This window comes from Columba livia, chromosome 10 (assembly GCF_036013475.1).
Source record: "Columba livia isolate bColLiv1 breed racing homer chromosome 10, bColLiv1.pat.W.v2, whole genome shotgun sequence".
NCBI lineage: Eukaryota > Metazoa > Chordata > Aves > Columbiformes > Columbidae > Columba > Columba livia.
In genome coordinates this window covers 7,095,253-7,115,610 of record NC_088611.1, presented here as the reverse complement: position 1 = coordinate 7,115,610, position 20,358 = coordinate 7,095,253, and the positions used below count along the sequence as shown (strand labels likewise).

The 20,358-nt window shown below is 56.3% G+C and overlaps 1 protein-coding gene across 2 annotated transcripts in view; it reads left to right on the top strand.

The window, feature by feature from the left end:
* Window positions 1–20,358, top strand: part of CACNA2D2 (calcium voltage-gated channel auxiliary subunit alpha2delta 2) — a 217,923-nt gene that overhangs the window by 180,065 nt on the left and 17,500 nt on the right. For both annotated transcript variants that reach the window (XM_065075143.1, XM_065075144.1), the window contains exons 5-12: window positions 4,129–4,173; window positions 11,243–11,381; window positions 15,455–15,586; window positions 15,834–15,891; window positions 18,013–18,063; window positions 18,235–18,334; window positions 19,108–19,266; window positions 19,754–19,861. In XM_065075143.1, the coding sequence (XP_064931215.1) occupies window positions 4,129–4,173; window positions 11,243–11,381; window positions 15,455–15,586; window positions 15,834–15,891; window positions 18,013–18,063; window positions 18,235–18,334; window positions 19,108–19,266; window positions 19,754–19,861 (792 nt within the window). The remainder of the gene's footprint in view (window positions 1–4,128; window positions 4,174–11,242; window positions 11,382–15,454; window positions 15,587–15,833; window positions 15,892–18,012; window positions 18,064–18,234; window positions 18,335–19,107; window positions 19,267–19,753; window positions 19,862–20,358) is intronic.

The window sequence follows — 20,358 nt, the reverse complement described above, 5'->3', positions numbered from 1 at the left end:
TGCTGCACGGGCACGCCAGCTCCTGTTGCTGTCCCCACCTGCTGAATTGCCCAGATGCAGATCCCTCTCACCTGGCTCATCCTCACTTCGGGGTGCCAAGGGCTGGGATGCTGGCCCTGCATCCAGCCCCATCCAGCAGCTGGCAGATGGGCAGATGCCAGCTTGGGATCCAGTTTGTCTTCCCCACCACCCTCTGACTTCCTCCCAACTGCCTGGAAGGCAAACTGCCATGGGATTTGGCTCTTCCAGAGCCAGTTAAATCTTGAAAGAGATTTCCTGGTGGCAGAGATCACCTGTGCCACTCAAAGAAATGAAAGCCACAGCTGGAGGGCTGCGATGGACCAAAATCAATGCAGCGCTGCAGGAGCTGCCTGCAAAATCACCCTGAGGAGCTGCAGCATCCCCAAGGCATGCGATTGGCAGGGTGACCCTTACAAGATGACAGTGAGTGACCCTGGGGAGGACAACAGATCCACAGGAGAAGCGTTAGCCAACTCGAATGACCCTATTGAACAGCTATAGGGGCAGAGCGAGCCATGGCCCCTCTGCCGTGTCCTTGCCAGCTACGTATCCTATCTGATGGGCCAGAGCAAGGAGCTTATCTGCCCCTGGCAGCCCCTCCTGAGGCTGTTTCAGGGTGGTGGCAGCTGCATGTGTCATGGTTTGGTCAACATGTCATTATACTGCTGACTTGGAGGTTTGGTCCAGGGCCCCTCTGCCCTGACATCACCAGGCTATGGTGAGATAGCAGAGCACTGACCTTTCCAGGGTTATTTTTAGTTGCCGTAATTGTTTTAGGTGAAAAAGAGACCTGTGCGAATGCTGTAGCAGGGAGGGGTGTCTCTCATCACCGACCTGAGCCCCCCATGACCGTCCTTGTCCTGGGTTTTGGTTCAACCCCAGTCTGCCTGTGCCAAAACAGAGTCTTCCCCTGAGTTGTTGGCAAGGCTCCAGCTCTCAGCTCTCCAGAAGTGTACAGTCTGGGTTTCCTTCATTAGCTTTTTGCTTGTCATTTTGGTGTAGATTCAGCAAAAGAGTGGAGCACAAGGCTGGTAGGGAGGGCTCAAGGAGGATAAGCAGGACACAGGGTCTCTGGGGAGACTCTGGCACTTGGCATCCCTGGAGCCCCATCCAGGATGTGCCACCTGGGTCAAGCCGTGGCTGTGGGCTGCCCGGTGACACTGAACTGTAAGGGTTTGGTGCAGGCATGGGAGTTGCTTAGTGGCTTTGCTGGAGAAGCCCAGGCAATGGCTTCAGTGGCATTTGCAGATTGGGCTGCGATTGCACTGAACTCCAGAGTCATTTCACCATAACTTGCACTGAGGGTTCAGGAGACTGAAATAACCCTGTGCTTACCCACCAGTGGCACGGTGCTGGTAGTACCATTGCACAGGTGCCATTTGGCAATTACTGCACGAAAAAACGGGCAGTAGTTGACAGGTCATCAAGGAGCAGCACCCAGCATCCTCCTCCCCTTCAGCGTGAACTGGTGAGTGCTTTCTGCAGCTCGTCTGCAAGAGACAGGGCAGTGTTTTGCCCTGAAATCCCTTGACATCTTCACCTCCTTGTTTTCTTTATTGGTATTTATTCTGAAAGGCTCTAGCAATATCAGCGCTATTTACACAGGCAGGGTGCTGCGTTTAACATGGACTGGAGGAGAAGGAATAGAGGATTACGTCAAGAAGGCAAGCATGGCTTAAAAAACAAATATCAGGGAAAGGAAATTGTAGGGCCCCTTGTTGCCTCGCAGAAGACCCCTGGTATCTCCCTGGAGGGTCTCCGAGGGCTCTGTCCCTCCTTCCTGGAATAAATTCCCACCAGCTCCGCAGTTCAGGGACATAGATGCCCTGCCAGCTCCCGTGGGCTCCCTCACATGCCATGATTGCCCCCCGCATCCACAGGCTGGTTATGAAGAGAGCAGAGCTTGGCATTGGGTCAGCCTCACAGGGCCAGGGCCATGGTGACACTGACTGTCCTACATGTGCCATCTCATGTGCAAACCTCAGCGGTGGCATGAGAGTGGCCAGGATCTCACCCGGCTGCTCCTGGGGTCATCAAGGCTTGAAAAAGTGCATGGGAAGGGCTCTGTGATCCCTAGGGACACCAGTGGGAGCGACGTCCTTCTAGGAGGTCTGCTTCCTGTACCCTGCCATGCTGTGCCGTGGGAGCACTGGAAATTGTGAAAACAGGACCAGGAGACCAGCATCACATCGCCATCCTCCTCCCCACTGCAGGAGTGGGGCTGCCACGTGTTGGAGGGGATTTGAGGTTTTTGGAGGAGCGGATGGAAGATAAAATGAATAACAAAGCACCTTCTGGATGGCTGTTGTTAGTCACACTCACTTCTGATTAAAGATCATTAAACATGAAATTAGCTCATTCGTGTTACGGGTCTCCCGGGGGTTCCTTTAATTAGGAGGTGCAGATGGCCAGGGACCCAGGGAGACGCAGCGCCAGCAAGGGGCAGGGGCAAGTGCGGGGCCAGGAGCGGTGCGAGGAGGGCATCTGAAGAGAAATTAATTCTTTTCTTTTCCTTTTCTTGTTGTTGTAAACCCCTCAGCATTTCACAACAAATGACAGATAATTAATAAGTACATTCCCTTAATGGCTAGGCTTTTTAATAGCAAAAATTGGAAGATGCCATGTCTTTGTTTTGTTCACTTCCCCCTCTTGGTGCTGCCTTATCACTGTGATTCAGGTCACAGAGCCCAAGGTGGGGACTGGTCCCTCTGCCCAGGAGGATGCTGAAACGGCTCTTCACAATCCTCATCCTAGGGGTCACCAGCCCCACAGACTGCCAGAGTCTGTCCCCCTGCCACTGGTGCCTCCAAGAGAGCAGCATCCACACTCCAGAGGCTTTTCCGCCTCTTGGTGGTCTTCTTCTGGAGCAGCCACAGCAACAGACAGCTCTGGGGAGCAGGATTGTGGCTCAAGGACAATGCCAGTGAGGGGTTGGTGACTGCCAGCTCCTGGTGCTGCCAGGGCAGCAGAGCGGGTGGTGCTGGCTGCCTGGCGAGCCGCTCCGACCTGCTGGTCCCTTTCCCTGGCACAAGCCCATGGCCAGGCTGGTCTGGGTGTCATGGTGCCACCAGCACAAGCCGTGGCCAGGCTGGTCTGGGTGTCATGGTGCCACCAGCCCCGGCACGAGCCAGTGGCCGAGCCGAGTGCCGCAGAGGCAGCAGCAGAGCAGAAGCAGGGAGGACAGGGATGCAGTGAGCGCTGTTAAGGTTTTGGTTGGGTTTCTGTTCTGCGCCCAGATCGCTTTCCTTGTTAAACAATGACAGCAGTAATCATCCCAAAGCACTGCCGGTGCGTGCGGGGGGAAGGCTGGTCTGTGTGGTGGCTGCTGACGGCTGATTGAGTGACAGACATGTTAGTGCTGCGATGGCTGCTGGTGCGTCTGCATCGCGCTTGCGTCCCTGCGCGCAGAGCAGAGTCTCCAAGTGCCCTTTAATTACCCCTTCTGATGGCACACGGAACACTGTTGTGACAGCATTGCTGCTCTCCAAATTGCCTCTTTAGGAGTTTCATCAGCTGCCTGCTTCCTGACGCGCAGGGAAGAGGAATCTGAGCAGACCTTTCTGCCTAAATAGTCTCTAAATACCCTAAATTAATGACATGCATTTCTCCGTGGAAGTGAGGACCTGTTTCTGTGTGCAGGGATGGGAGCTCTGCCAGCTGCAGGGCTTCTGCCTGCCACTCTGCCCATGCCCGCCTGTCCTGCATCTCCCGATGCAGCGGGACTGAAGCGTCCTGGGCACGGGGACGTGCAGAGACCGTGGCAGTGCAGAGACCGCAGTCATGCCAGTGGCACTGTCACAGGGCTGGTGGCCGCAGTGTAGGTCAAGCGGGGCCCTGCGCTGCTGCAGTTTGGTAGCAGCATGAGCGGAGGGAAGAACGCCAGGCAATGGCAGGTCCTTGGAGAGTGGATGAGGGGATGTGGGCTCCTGGCTGTGTCCCAGGGACAGCATGGGGTGGACAGGGTTCAGTCCCCAGCAATGTGCGGCTACCAGCAGCATGGCAGAGGTGCTGAGTGGGTGAGTGAGGGACATGGAAGGCGGCGATGGGGACCTCTCTGCCATCCCTGTCCTTGCCCGGCACTGACTCGGCTATCCCTTTTCTCTGCAGGAGGAAGACATCGAGTACTACGATTCCAAGGCTGACACCGAATACGTGAGTACTGTCCCTGCTGCACCACTGGCAAAGTCACTGTCCTGGCCCGGGGCTGCCCCAGCACCATGCCAGGGATGCATGTCACAGCCTTTGTTACAGCCAGCTAACGAGGCTCTGCGATGGGCATCGACCCGGCCCACAGTGGCATCTGTCCGCCGGCCCCGGGCTCAGCCACAGGCAGGTGGGCAGGTTGCGCTGCTGCCTGCAGAAGTTTCTAAAATTAAAGCTGACATCTGAAATTCAAATGAAGAGCAAACCTTTAATTAGAGACTGAATCTAATTCTCTGCCCCCACCCCACACAGCCATCCTGTGATTTCTGGCAATCAGTTCTCTAAATACAGACCCGACAGCTCCGCTCTCCCGGTGCTCCCAAGGGGGCTGGCATTTGCCAGCTCCTCCGCGTGTTGACGGTGACAGTGACGGCACTCAGGTCCGTGCTGTGCCGTGTGCGCCAGGAGCTCCACCGTCAATGGCTGCTGCCATGTGACACCCCACTTTGCTGCAGGTGACGGATCACCCTGCTCCTACATTGTGCTGTACCATGAGATCCTTCCAAAACGGGCTCCCTGGGTAAATGATGCTCTTGGCACAGTGCTGCTGGGGAGTCAGTGCAGCACAGTGTCCTCAGAACTCATTGAGAGCCCCAAGCAGAGCAGTATGGGGGTTTAGAGGTGCCCAAGCCAGCACCGGTGCCCCATGACCGGTCCTTGCCCCAGGACAGAGCCAGCAGCAGATGTGCCATCAGGGGACAGTACCACAGCAAGAGGGGAAGACCAGCAGCGCATGGTGTTGGCACCAAACTACCCACAAACCACATGGCCTCATCTGAAAATAACACTTGGGTGACCCTGTGGGCCTTCAAAAGGCCCCACACAGAGCAGACGGGAGGATCCGGGCTTGATGGGGTCCCACCAGCTCAGACAATGTGCCCTGCTCCGAGCTGTGGCTCTCCTGTCACCCTGCCTTGGGGATGATGCCCCAGAGCTGGGGACAGGCTGGAGTGGAGGATGAGTGACTTTGAAGCAGAGTTACTGAGAAAACACCAGTGTCATTGTCCCCAGCTGGTGGCAGCAGGAACACTCCTTGTCAGGGGAAGCCGCCAGAGCCACAGAGAGTCTTGGAGGTGGGACAGAGCTGTTGGGGAGGTGCTGGGACCAAAAGGGAGGAATCCCGGCTTTCCCAAGCAGGTCCCCCTGCTCAGAGTCCTGTTCATTCGGAGCAGAGGACATCTCCTGTCCCTTTCCAAGCCAGGGAGAAGGTGCCAAGGGAGGGAGAGGAGTATCCTGCTCTCCATGGCCTCTCCAGAGAGGGTGTAGCTAATGCGCTTAAAAAGCATTAAAGCAGATTTTGGATAGAAGCAGCATAAAAACTGGCTGCTGGTCAATGTAGAAGGAGACAACCTGGGGGGCAGGGCAGGTCCTTTCCCAGGGCATGAGTGGCAGGACAGATGCATCCATCAGGCCAGGGAGGGGACAGAGGAGCTGGATGCCCCCATGCCCAGTGTTACCTTGGCTGATCCCGGCTGCTGGTACCCAGCTGGTGTCAGCAGTGGCGATGGGAGCTGCCAACTCCTGGCTGTTGGCTGTGGCTTGAGACATTTCTACAGGTGAGGGGCACATCCCTGGTCATGTTAGGCAGGATTAGGAAATAGGAGGCATCTCCACCTCAGAGCTGTGCCCACCAAGCCCCCCAGTACATGGGACACCTGGGAGACACCATGTACCACAGCGTGGTCCCCAGCCCTTCCCCAAGGGAGGTGGAGTGTCATCAGGGAGGAGCAGCCTTGCAAATCCATCACCAGCCTCACCAGCTTCATTCCTCCTCTGGGGAAAAATCAAGCAAAATTGGGAGTGTGCTCTTGCCTGAGGTTTGTGGGTTCAGCAGAAAGGGCACTTCCCCATCAACACAGTTGCTGCATCCCAGTGAAATCCCAGCAAATTTAATTCCAGCAAAAATAATGAAGAGAAAAGGAGATGCTAAAATAAGAAAGGAGGGAGATGATACCTGAAGGTCTGAATGGAACTAAATACCCCTCTTTCCATCTTTTCTTCGCTTAGCTTCAATTTTTGTATTTAAATAGAGCAGGATCTAGCTGAAATTGAGTTAGTTCTGATGGACAATGCCTATTCAACCTAACTGGGGCTTATTCACAAGCCTTTACGCCAGCTTTATGGTAAGAAAGAAATGAGCTTCCAATTCATTTTGCTTGCACCTCAGCTCCACTATCTTTCTAAACAGATTTTGGATTTCCAAGTGGTTTTTAACAAACGAGAACATCAGAAAATGTTCCTGGAGTTCCCCAAGGCTCTCAAAATGTTTGCAAAAGCAAAGTTTTCACCTTTCTCCCCTAGCAAGGGCTATGGGGTTTATCCAGGGAGAAGTGTTTAAATCAGCAGATGCACGCTGATCACACGGGTATCACAGGCAGAACAACGCAGAAATAAAGCGATTTTCCATCTTTAGTAGTGTGTTCATGGCAGGGGATGATGCTTAAGTCACAACTGAGGCCAAAATCCCCTGGGATGTGCCATTCTCTGGTGGGAGCTAGTGGAGCCTTGCCCAGGACCATGGTACGGGCTTCATTTTCTGCTTCACATCAGCCAGGAGCTGTTGGTTCCCAGGCTGTAAAGCGGCAGAGAAGAGGTTTTGCTCTTGCTTCTCCTCCTGTGGTCGGGGAGCTGTACCTTGTGGCATTACAGCATCCATCAGGGCCTGGCAGCCATCCCTGGGGACACTGTGCAAGCCCTGGCGCTTGTCCCTGTCCTCTCTGCAAGTGATGAGAAGTGGGATCATGTCGTTTTGTCCCCTCCAAACCAAACATCATTGCTTCTCTCCTGCAGGCAGGTTGCAGGTGTTGGTAGGGCGCACCCCGAGCTCAGCCCCCCAGCACCCACCCACCTGCTCGAGGTCCCTGTGGGGTGACAGTGACGCCAGCCTCAGCACCCTCCGGCACTGGTCCCCGCTCAGGAGCTGCACTGAGGAGAGGGAGGAGGGAAAAAAAAGCCCCAAAATGTCAGCAGCAGATGAAGGGTGTTGGAAAATTTAATCTTCCAACTTTCTCCACTAATGTGACATTTGGATTTCCTCCTGATAAGCTATCAGCCCCAGAAGTTTCTTTCTTTTGCCTTTTTTCTTTTATTTTTTTTATTTTTTTTTCCCTTCTTCTCTCCTCTGGCTGGTAATTTAAAAATAAATGGTCTAGAAAGATCTCTAAACAGTACCTTTGGCAAAGATTAAAAAAAGTGAAGGGGGATAGGGGAGCAGGCTGGCGGGAGAGGCTGATTGTTATTTATAACCTGGGCTGCTATAAAAGCAGGAACGTGGCTGGAGAACACACCGTCTCCCTCCCTGGCGTTAAATTGCCGCATTTCAGGAAAAGCTGAGATATTTAAGAAGGAGAAAGGCCTTTTTGCATGAGTCTGGAGTTTCTCAGCCAGGGGGCTGGGGGCTGGCATTTATATTCATTATTAGTAGCAATCACGGCATGTTGATGTGAATATTTCACTGACTTTTCTGGACTTAGCATGGATGAGTGTCCCTGGGAAATTGAAAAGGATGTGTTGGGATCTCAGTGCGCTATATTCTTGCTGGGGCATGTGAGGGGCAGGAGGTGGGGTGCAGGAATGCTGCTGGGGGGTGGCAGGAGCTCTGCAGGTGCCAGAGGTACCGGGGGGAGCACAGTGGAGGGAGGCTGCAGTTCCTCGGCTTCTCCAGAGTTGCGAACACCCAGCCAGCAGCCCATCGCGGCCACTGCGAGCTGGATCAGCCACACGTGTGTCATCGGTGCTGTCGGTTCAGCCGTCATCATCAGCTGTGACGGCTCGTTCCCATGGAGATGAGTGATGAACGGGGGTGTCTGCATCCGCAGGAGCTGCCTGGCCAAGGCATCACTGCTTCACCAGGTCCCATCCCCACTTCAGCCACAGCTCCAGACCCCAGCACTATTGGGGACCCCCTGGCAGTCCTTGTGCTCCCCTCAGCCAGCACCATCTGGATGTGATGAGGGCAGGTACTTGTTGAGAGCGTGGCAGCCTCCAGTAAAGCTGTTGCATGGTGCCACTGGTGCTCACTGGGTGTTGGGGCATCTCTGGGTTTTGCCCCCTTCCATCATTTTAGGAAACTCAAGAGAAAATGTTGTGACTGGCAACCCAGCTGCTAAAGCACTGGAGGTGGCAAAAGCTCTTGGCATGTGATGACTTCTTGCTGAAGCAATAAATACATATAATATTGATATATTACCATGGAGTCGATTTCTAATGGTGTGTAGCAAATAATATATTCAAACTGTAGCATCTATTTGTGTTACGTCGTACATATTGTAACAGATAAATAGATGTTTCCAAGTTCTTTTGAAATGTAATGATGAGAAATGCTGCAAAATCTGGCTGGGGGCCTGCTGAGATGCTCGCAGTTAAACCAGTGTAAATCCTGCAGAACCTGAAGCATCTTCTCCTTTGCTCTAATATAAATTAAATGCTGATTTTCTTCCTCCAGCCTTCCCAAGGTGCCTCCATGTAGCCCAAACCTAGCACCAAGATGCTCCCAGCACTCCCTGGTTTTACCTGCCTTCATCTGGGTGGAAATGACCCCATTTCAGGGGCCAAATTCAGCCTGTCTTACGCAGGAATAACTCGATTGAGGTCGGGAGATTTGAGGATAAAGGATAAATGTAGCTGGGATAACATCAGCTCTTTTCTCAGGTCTGTTTGCCATGCAGGTGTCAGTGATGCATGAAGTGTCCCACGTATAGATAGCTGTATATTTGTCTCTGAGATCTATACACGTGCCTCTTTACAGCTACGTGAATGAGCGCAGCCAGACAGCGCCCAACCTGGCAGAATACAAATCAGCCCCTTAGAAGTGGGTGATAAAATGGAATAAAGATAAACAGAGGAGCAGGATGGGCTGGACCCAGGCAGGGTGCCCTGATGATTTGAGAAGGTGAGGGACAGGGAGGTGTCACCAGGACTTTGCTGGGCTTAGAAATAAAGGAGTTAGGCACCAAAGTAGTTTTTGGTGCTGTAGTTGCCCTCAGGTACACGGCTGCATCCTGTCTAAAACCTGTTTTCAGCAGGTGCCTCTAAATCACCAGCTGGTGCTCAGAGAGTTTGGCAGGGACAAACTATTATGTGTGCAGTCACTTTCCCCAGGGACCCAGAGCCCCATGTTAGTGGCAGGTTTGGGGTTGGACCTGCTTTCCAGTGAGCCCACAGCCTGGCACACATCGCACCTTTGCAGAGGGTCCAGCAGTCAGTTTTGTGCCTTTTCTCTGAATTTACATGAAATTAAGAGCATAATCTGGATTTCAATCTTGGCAATATGGCTTAGGAAAGGTGGGGAAGGTCCCTGCCCACCTCCTGCTTGGCTACTGCAGCTTTAATTGAGTTCAGCATCTTTCTGGGCAGCTGGAGCCCCCACACGGGTACGAGCTTGGGCGCGTGTTTACACTCACAATCCATTGGCTGGAATTAAAGCCCAAACATCGCATGTCAATCCTGTTACTCTCCTGAGCTGTGGCGAATGCTTTGGCCACCCCTCACAATGTCAGGGGAATGTCACCACCTTAGTGGCTGGCTGGAGCTGGCATAAGGGTGGTGGTATCTCAGTGTCATCTGCGCAGGGGAAACAAGGAGGAAGCTTGGATAGGTTTTAAACAAGCTTTGTAGTTTATTTCCAAAACACATCATTTTCCTTTAAATACATGACTTTTCCCATGAGAATTCAGATCTTTTGTTCCCTGGGTTTTGCAGAGAGGAGCCTGGCTGGTGGGAGAGCTGCTCACACTGGGTCATCAAGGACAGCAGGATGGGACCCTCCCCTGCCCCTTGTCCCCACAGGTGCCAGGTTGCTTTGTCATAGGACATTGTGGGGCATCCCTCCCAGGAGCATCGCAAGAGCCCTGCTTGCAGCTGCTCGCACCTCCAGTCATGTCTGCTGGCGTTTCTGCAGGGCTGATCTCCACTACCGCAATCAGATAACAGCCTTACATGGGCTCAGAGAGGCACTTCGTTGGATGGGGGCCACAAAGGGAGAGGCACCGAGCTGCTCCTCGAGGGGAATTCACTCCCTCACCAGGCAGCTCAGCAGCCAGATGCCCTTCTGCTCTCCTGCCACCCCTGCCCCTCTCACTTCCACAGCCAGGGCCATGGGAAGGCAGCTGGAGCCGTGCTGCACACCAGATCAGGCTTGGCACATCCCTGCCCCTCTCTTGCCTGTCCCTGCCCATGGATGGAGCAGCCAGCTCCATGCTCAGCCCTTCTGTAGTGGGAATGTAGTTCCAGGGACACAAAGGGCAGATACTGCATCCTCATCCTCCTTCTACCCCGAGCATCTCACAATGGCTGCAAACCGTGGCCGCTGGGCTCATGTCAGGATGCAGCAGCCTGGAGTCAGCACCTTCTCCTGGGCTTCTTTGCTCCTGGCGGCATGGTGGAGGCGATTTTTCCCAGTAAGGCCGCCCCATTCCTCCCACTTGCCCACATGTCCCTGTGCTGGCTCTGCCTGCAGCCCCCCGGCTGTCCTGCCTGCACTGCTCAGCACAGCCCTGCCTGCTGAGGGTTCTGCCCCCATGCCGTGCTGGCGGCCAGGCCCTGGGGAGAGAGGAGGGCTGGAGAGGTGAGGGAGCGCATTCCAGCACCGGCAGCGGGGAATTTGCCATCTCTCCACCATAATTAAATATTGTTTGCATTGCTTATTGACAGAACGCTAAGCTGCACTCTGTTTTAATTTGTTCTTTGATAGTTGCCTTTTGCCACTAATTGATTTTCAAGGCTTTTTTTGGGGGTTCTGTTTTTTTTGTTTTTTTTTTTTTTTTGTCTGATTTAATACTTACCATATTACCAAAGCCAGGGAAGCAACGGTACCTGGTGCTTGCCTTTGTGCCCACCCACTCCTGAGCCCTGCTCCCGTGTGCCACTGGCACTGGCGCAGCCAAATCCAGCATGGGAGTCAGCATTGCCGGTCTCTGTGGGGGGAGCATTTCGTAATGGGCTGTGGGTGGCAGCATTCCCAGCGCGTGTCCAGGGCTGGCACCCCTGGGTGACCTCACATGCTCCTCTCCTTCCCCAGGACGATCCCGATGGAGAAGAGATTGAGAGGGAGAAGTCCAGCTCCTTGAAGCTTGAGTTCACCGATGATGCCAACTTCAAGACCAAGGTTAACTATTCATATGCTGCTGTGCAGATCCCCACGGACATCTACAAAGGCTGTGAGTGCCCTCCCTCACCCGCTCTGCTCCTCTCCATGCTGCCATCTTGGGCTCAGCCTCCACTTCTCCTGTTCGGGGTGCTGCAGCCCCAGGGACCATCACCCCAGAGTGTCCCGCCTGGGTCTCGGTGCCAGGGCAGGCTGGTTCCCAGCCAGGCAGGCACTGAGAAGAGGCAAAGTCACCATGTCAGAACACAGGTGATGTGTCCCTCCAGAGGGACCCTCAAATAATAAGATGAGAGGAAATGGCCTCAAGTTGTGCCAGGGGGGGTTTAGATTGGATATTAAGAAAAACATCTTCCTGGAAAGGGTAGTCAGGCATTGGAATGGTCTGCCTGGGCAGGTGGTAGAGTCACCATCCCTGGAGGGGTTTAAAAGACATGTAGATGAGGTTCTTATGGATGTGATTTAGTGCCTCAGTTATGTTAACGGTTGGACTCTATGATCTTGAGGGTCTCTTCCAACCAAAATGATTCTGTGATTCTATGAAAAGCTCAGCCAGGGCCCAAGAGGCAAATCAGTGGTCAGGAGCTAGGGAGGGATGGAGAGCAAAGGAGAAATTATAATTATGGCAGAGGGTAGAGCTCAGTTGCGCCCACGTGGCCATGACCACCCCTGTAGAAGGGCTCAGCAAAGCTCGAGGAGGTTCAAAGCAGGAGCCAGGGACAATCAGAGGGATGGAGCAGCTCTGTGCGGGAGCAATGATAGAGGTGTCAGCTCCCAGCTGGTAGGAGATGGCACTGAGTGGTGGGAGAGGGCAAAGAAGGGCTGCTTCCTCGCTGCCTTTGGGCTGATGGGTTCTGAAAAGGGAGCAAAAGCAGGTGAAATCCTGCCAGCAGGCAGTGAAGGTGTTTGCAGGACAGTGCTATGCTGCCCCAGGGCAGCACCCGCTGCTGGGAACATGCAGGGGGTGTCAGCCCCGTGGCCGTGCCTCTGTGCTGCCAGAGGGCACGGGGTGCTCCTGAAAGGGGCTCCTGGTCAGTGAGGCAGCCCAGGAGTAAGAAGGGAGGGATGGACAGACAGATGGATGTATGGACAGGTGAGATTGGAGCTGCCACACCACCTCTCAGTCCTCACCGGGAGGTGACACAGACCCTGAGCTTCCAGAGCTCTCTCCTGCCTCACCCTGCCGCCGTGGCACATGGTGACAGTGGGTCTCCATTTCCCTCTAGTGGCTGCTCTGCACGGAGCTGGGGACTGCTCCCGGCTGGAGATCGTCTTCCAGCATCCATGGCCGCATCCAGCACCCAGCCCCAGCCCCTGCTGTTGGGGGGTGCCCCTTGTCACCCCACACTGCTGAGAGCACCAACATCCCACCAGCATCCCGGCACCCCCTTGTATGGGTGGCACTTGCCAAGGGCTCCCGGGTGGTCATGGTGGTGACAGGGGCTGAGCTCGCTTTCCTGCCCTGAGTGGTGCTTTCCCAGTACACGGGCTTGTTACCAGCGAGGCTGTGCTCAGAGCTGCATCAGTGCGATGATTTCGCTGCGGCGGCAGCAGTGGATTAGAAATTTGCAATTAGTTTTATTGCCCAGCTAGTGCAGGCCGGGCAGCTAATGAAGCACGTCATGGCGCGGGGGGGGCAAGCAGGGTGGGCTGCGTGGGATGAAATATTCATTACTCCTCACCCCTGCTCTCCAGCCGATGCCATGGCTGATGCCCTGCCATGGCCACATTAATCACCCTGCTTGGCCGTGAGATGAGAGCAAATTGGAGATGAACATGCTCTGGGGACTCTCAGCTGTTTGGAGAGGAATTTGGGAGAGGGGATGGGGTTGTGAGGGTCCCCATGGAGGGGACACTCTCCAAAAGCCCCTTCCCATACAGGGTAAGGGGACACAGCCATGGTCACAGGGGTGCAAGGGCACAAGGATCAGACCATGCCCAGCCACACCAGGGTGATCTGAAAAGCTGGGGTGCAGGGCAGGGTGTGTAGCTGCTGCCCCCCAGAGAGCGGGTTTGGGGTGTGGGCACAGGGCCACCTGTGTGCCCTCTTCTGCTGGGGACACCGGCAAGCGTGGCCAGTCCCCGCAGAGCCGTGGCTGAGGAGCATCTCCCCAGCCGGGCCCGGCAGAGAGGCACTATCACTGCCCGGCAGCTAATTAAACCACTGTGGAGACGCCCTCCGCCGTCACCCCTCGCTACACACACAAATTACATCCTATATGTGTTTTATTTACTGTGCCATTTTTAATTAAATCTGCAATCGCTTGCTGTTGGGGAGGGGCTGGGCTCACCCTGATGGGGACAGGGACAAGATGGGGACAGGGATGGGGGCGCTGGCGGCTCTGGCCTCGATGGAGGGGGACAGGAGCCATCCTGAGCATGGACACAACCTCCCATACGATGGTCAATAGCTCAACGCTCTGCACATGAGAGTGTGGGGCTGAGTTTGTATGCAGGGATAGTGTAGGGGCTGCACCCATACCCAGGGGTGGTATAGGGGCTGTGTATGTTCACAGGGCGGGTATAGGGGCAGCTTTCATGCACAGGGATGTATAGGGGCTGCGTTTGTTTGCAGGGATGGTTTTGGAACTGTGTTTGTTCACAGGAATAATATGGGGGCTACATTCAAGCGGAGGGAGGATATAGGAGCTCCATTTGTGCTCAAGGATGATATAGGGGCTGAGTTTGTGTGCAGGGAGGGTATAGTAGCTGCCTTTGACACCAGAGCGGTGTGGCTGACAGGCGCCGTGGGGCTGGGTCTGCAGGTGCTGCTGAGGCTGTCAGGGATGTGTTGGTGCCCAGCATGGTGCCCGGGCTGCTCCCGGCAGGCAGGAGCCTGGCAGCCTGCTCGCAGCCCCTTCTACTGTGAAAAACCGTGTCCCATGACAGAGATCGTCCTAAGAGCCCAGATAACAGAGCTGTGTGTGGGCACAGCGCTGAGGAATGGCCGGGAGACAGGGATGGAGTAAATCACAGTTTGAAGGCACAGCTGCCCAAGGGAAGAAGTCTTCTCCAGCAGCGGTGCTGGGATGGAGGGATCCAAGGCTCACCCTGGGTGAAACCTGCCCGTGTCCTGGCAGCACCTCAGGGTGGTGGCAAAGGCTTGAACAGGTGGTCATGGTGTATTACAAGGAGGGACAAGTGTGGGAGGAAGCATTAGGAGAGCTAAGTACAGAGCTCGAATGCACACTGGCTCCCCTGCAGCACTGCACTGGTTGTCCTGCCCAATGCTGAGAAGGGAACCTGCTCCTGGGAGCTCTTGCACCCCAAAAATGCATTGAGGGTCCCCAGGAAGGAGCAGCGCCTGGCCTCGGGGTGCTGCCGCTGCCCACTCCTGCCTACAGTGTCATGGCTGCCTCCTCCCGCCACAGTCCCGGGACAGCCCAGCATGGGCTGCTGGGGGGCTCCCTGGTATTTGGGGTGCCCTGAAGGGCCCTGTGAGTGCAGGGAGGTCCCGCTGTCACCGAGGCAGCCCCCGCACTGGCCAGTCAGCTCCATACCTGCCTGGCCATGCTGCCCCCCCCCGCTCTGCCAGCCCTCCTCGATTAATCACAGGCTGGGGCTGCCGGCAGCTTATCTTTTGCTTTAATAGCTGAATAATTTAAAAGTGCTGTTTGCTGGCATCTTAATTGCTTTTGCATCAGGTGCGGGTGCCAGTGGTAATGCAGAGCAGAGCCTGGCAAGGCTCTGTGCAGCCCTGGGGGACACAACCCCTTGGTTTCCCAGCTGGTGGCTGTCCCCAGGGAGCGGGGCTGGCACGGTGGCAGGAGGGGCATGTTGTCTTCCTGGGAAGAGGGTGAGATGGCAATCTGGCTGTTCCCAGCAGTGGCTGTCCCTGCCCCAGAGCCAGGGGATGGAGATGGTAAGTGCTCAGGGGAGCCCCTGGGGGTGGCTCCAGTCTCTGTGCACGAGGGACAGCAGTGGGACAAAGGGATGCTGGAGCCCTGGGGGAGTGAGGGGGCAGTGGGAGCAGCTGCAAAGCTCCTGTGGACTCCTCCATGGGAAGGGGAGAGGAGAAACACCACCTCTCCCTACCTGCCAACATCACAGGGACACTGTGCTCCCTGTCACAGCAGCTCAGCTGCTCCCCCACACCCACCCGCCCACCCTGGGCTCTGTCTCTCACAGCCACCGTCATCCTCAATGAGCTGAACTGGACGCAGGCACTGGAGGATGTCTTCATCGAGAATCGGAAGGAGGATCCCTCCCTGCTCTGGCAGGTGTTCGGCAGTGCCACCGGTGTCACCCGCTACTACCCTGGTGCGTGGGGGGGCGGCTGGCTGGGGGTCCCTTCGCGCTGTGAGATGTGGGCGAGCATCTCCCAGCACTGGTGCTGGGGGCTGTCTGGCACATGTCTGGCACTGTGCCAAAGCCCAGCCGTGTGAGCTCCCTGTCAGAGCCTGCTGCTTCCTCGGCCATGGGCATCCTTCTGCCCTGTCCCCTGCATCCTCTTGTCCCCTGCCCCAGCACAGCCCCACCTCGCTCACCGCCTGCCTTCCCCCCACAGCCACCCCGTGGAGAGCCCCCAATAAGATCGACCTCTACGACGTGCGCAGGCGGCCCTGGTAAGGGGGTGCAGGGTGGAGAGGGGGTCATTTCACCAGCCCTTCCTGGCTGGAAGCAGCCAGCTCCCTCCCCTTTTCATGTCACACATGGTTGGCATTGGCAAACGGACACCATAACACAGGCAGGGGCATCTGAGCTGCAGCTCTCGGTTCCCTCTCCCCTCCCCACTTCCTGGGAAGGTAGAGAAGGATGGAGGGATAAATCCTTGGATACAGATCGAGCATGGAAAGCTGCCCCTCACCTTACTCCCACCTGCAGCTGCCAGCACTCTGTCGCAGCCAGAATTCCCATCCAAATGGGAAAACAGTCAGCTCTCAGAAACAGTGAGCTGGGAAGATGGAGAGAGCAATGGGCAGGCGGTGCCAGGCTGTGGTCAGCAAGAGCCACAAGTGGCCATTTTGCCACTCACCCAGTGAGGCGGGATTGAATCGCATCCCTTCAGCCCAGGCTGAGGTCTCAGCTCGGCAGCACTAATTATGCTGCTGCCCACAGGACTGGGGGAGCTGTGGCCCCATCCTGCCTGTGGTTGGTGCCTCATAGTGCAGGCACGGGGAGGACAGCGGGCACAGGTCTCCAGCACACACCTCGGGAGCCCTGAAACCCGGGGGACGACCCTCTGCCCGTCCCCTGCCCACGCCGGGAGCTGCCCCTTCTCCTTGTCAGAAAATTAATGGCCCTGCTACTATGGCTAATTGTCTTTGATTGCTCCTTATTAATTATTAACTGCTCTCTGCCAGGGCAGCCAGGTGGGTTACTGGCAGAGAGGGGACTGACAGGCTGTTTTGGGGCGGGGGGGCTGCTGATGTGTGTAGCTCAGCTACCTGCCTGCTAGCCAGGCTGGCCATGCACTCACCCATCCAGCCATGGAACAGCAGCAGCCTTTGCGCTGGGGGACAGCAAAACGCCAAGACACCCCTTTGGCGTCCTCCCCTGTCCTGGCGCTGTATGGCACACAGCCCTCACCGCTCTGCTGCCGGGCCCTGTGGGGGCCAAGCCCTGCCCACAGCCTCGGGGGGGGGCACAGCACCACTGGCCTGCCTGCCCCCGTGATGGATGGTGCCATTAACCACAGCTGCCACCGCCGAGCCCAGGGGTTTATCTGAGCAGAGCAGCCAGAGATGGATGTGCTGCCACAACCCAGTATGGGCAGCATCTTCATTGGGCTCCTCACTGTGCCGGCAGCCCAGCCCCAGGGAGCGGGGCAGACACCGAGCCCCCCAGCCCCCGCCAACCAGCAGGAAGGCCACAGGCAACCACCTGCCCATCCTACACCTCAGCATGAAGGGGTGGTGTTGAGGGGACACAGCACCCACACCAGGAGGCCCCCACCTGCCAGCATCCCGCATCCTGCATCCCACATCCCTCCCAGGTAGTCACTTGTAATTAGGGACCATCAGGACCTGGGATTAGCGAACAGAGCTTGCCCCTTCTCCAGTCCTCCCCAGTAATGGTGAGTAATTGATACTAATAACTCACTAATTAATTATTGTCAGGCCTGATCCTGATCAAGCCAATAATGAGCCTCCCTTGGACTGCAGCCACAGCAGGATCAGGCCCTGCACAGTGGGGCAAGGAGACTGGGTTGCGCCCAGAGCCAGGATGGGTGCTCAGCACCACACCGGTGCTGTCCCACCCAGGATGGCACAACAGAGCTGGGAGCAGGACTGCGTGCTTCGAGGGGCGAGAAAGGGTTCCCTAATTGTTTTCAGGGGGGAAGATTTATGTAGTATTATTATTTTTCCTACTCGTAGCTAAAAATAACCTAATCAGCCTGGCCTTTGAAGCTACCAGGGGGGTAAATAGCAACTTAATATGGATGTGTGTGTCAGCATAATCAGCACACAGAAAAGGGCCAGCGATGATAGAAGAGTTTAGCATTTAGAGCTCATTAGGCTGATACGGTACTGTGCGGCAGGTCGCTGGCAGTCTGCCATGCCGTGGCATGTCCTCGCCTCTGCTGGCCCACCACCGCCTTGTCCTACTCCTCGCTGTGGGTGCTCTTGGCACAGCTCTCTGGCTGCCTGTGCCCTGGCAGAGCTTTGTTCTTGGGCTGCACCCAACAGGTTCTGGGTCCCTCCAAAAATTAGTTGATCTCGCTGACCCCTCTCTGTGCCCCACAGGTACATCCAAGGCGCCTCCTCCCCAAAGGACATGGTCATCATTGTGGACGTGTGAGTACACATGTGGGGACCGTGGCAGGGCTGAGCCAGGCCGAGCTAGTGGCACAGCTCCCTGGGTGCTGCTGTCCCACCAGTGGCCCTGGGGAGGCTGTGTGTGACAGCACTGGAGGGACCCCTGTGCCCCCTCACTGCTGAGCCCCCAGCACCCCTCTCTCCTGCCAGGAGCGGCAGCGTGAGCGGTCTCACCCTCAAGCTGATGAAGACCTCGGTCTATGAGATGCTGGACACCCTTTCGGATGATGACTACGTCAATGTGGCCTCTGTGAGTGCCGCTGGGCAGATAACAGGGCTGTGCCCCCCAGACAGCTCCCAGTTCCCCACCATGGGAGCTGTGTGCCCCCAGACCCACCTGGCGGGGGGCTCTGCAGAGCAAGAAATGCCATCTTCTTTCTTCTTAACCACCCACCTGCACATCAGCAAGAAAATGGCCACTCAGGGCTTGGCTGTACGTAGTAGTGAACAAAAGCTGTTCCCAGTACAGGGCACTTGTTCCCAGGACAATCCCAGCCACCTCCTGTCTGTCACCAGCCAGTGACATCATGCAGCACAGTGGCCATGCCACCACATCTGTGCATCAGCCCATAGTGGCCCTCCCCTGTCTGGCTGCAGGCACGCCGGCATTAATTAACATGTCTGGCCCAGCTCCGTTAGCCGGATCACTGCTCCCCTAATGAATGGGCCCTATTGCCAGCAAATGAAGCCATGAGAGGCAGCACCTGCTCCTGCTGCCAACACGGCACGACATGGCACGGCTGCTTGCACGAGCCTGGGTGTCCCGCAGAAGCAGGGGTGCAGGTGAGCCCTGCGCTGGTGTCACCCACTGCCAGCACCTGTGCTGGGTGGCTCTGTGCTGGATTTGGCCCAAGCTAAGCCCTGGTCTGAGCATCAACCATCCCTGAGCTATGGGACACGGGATGCTCCAGCCACCTCTCACCCATGCGACCTGAGTGTGGTGGGTGTTTTGTGCGCACTGGGGGCTGCCTTAGGGTCCCTGTCCCCTTTCTGTGACCTGCTCCTGTCCTTTTTGCCTCCCAGTTCAATGAGAAGGCAAAGCCAGTGTCATGCTTCAAGCACCTGGTGCAGGCCAACATCCGGAACAAGAAGGTCTTCAAGGAGGACGTGCAGGGGATGGTGGCCAAGGGCACGACCGACTACAAGGCTGGCTTCGAGTATGCCTTTGACCAGCTGCAGAATGTGAGCTGGGGACTGGGCTGTGGGCAGGGTGGGGGGACAGAGTGCACCTGTGGGTGTTAGGGGCAATGGGAGAGCACCCTGCTACTGCCCAGGGCCTTCGGTGTGCAGGGCTCCTTGTCATCTTTTGCAATGCCAGGTGGACATTCCACCCCCCGGCACGCTGTAGCCAAGGTTTTACAAGAGTCGCTGCCCCTCTGGGTTATTAAGAGTGAGCAGGGCTGGACAGAGGGTGCCAGATCCAGCTGGACACTGTGCCAGAGGCAAAATAAAGATGAATGGTGCTATTAGGTGCCAAGCAGCAATAGCCACATCATTTCCAAGCAAACAGCATCTCTCCTTCTACCCATTCACCCCGGCCACCTTCAGCCCGGAGAAACAGTCTGGGAAGAGTGATGGTTTGGGGCCAGTCCTCCTGGCCACATCCAGCCCCATTCCCAGCACCGCTCGCTCCGGGTCTGGCCTCAGGCGCCGTCTCTCTGCCCCACAGTCCAACATCACACGTGCCAACTGCAACAAGATGATCATGATGTTCACAGACGGCGGCGAGGACCGGGTACAGGACGTCTTTGAGAAGTACAACTGGCCCAATAAGACGGTGAGAGGCTGTGGGGCCAAGTGCCGGTCTGGGGCCGCTCACCAGGGAGTGAGGCAGCTGCTGCAGCTCCATTGCCGGCTGCTGCCTTGTTTGCCACAAGCAATGGCACCAGCCTCTCTTGGTGACAGCTGGCTCCTGTGCCAAGACATTGCTCTGGCAATGGGGCAGCTGACATGCCGGTGCAGTTTACAGCCAGCTCCCACTTTGGCATGGTTCGCAGCCAGGAGGGTCCCCATCGCCGCCTGGCTCCTCAGGACCTGGAGATCCGTGGGGTGGGGAGATCCTGGGCCATGCAGGACCCTTGGAGAGCACAGACCCCTCCCTGTGCAGCAATGCCCCAGCACAACGACCTCCAGTCCCATCGGGATGGGTGGCTTCAGCTGATGGGGGACAGGACTGGCCGGATCTAGACAGGGAGACAGCGGCTCCTGCCTGCCTGCCAGCACAGCCAGCGTTCGCAGGATCTGCCTTCTGCCTTCCTGCGCTTGAGCGCAGGC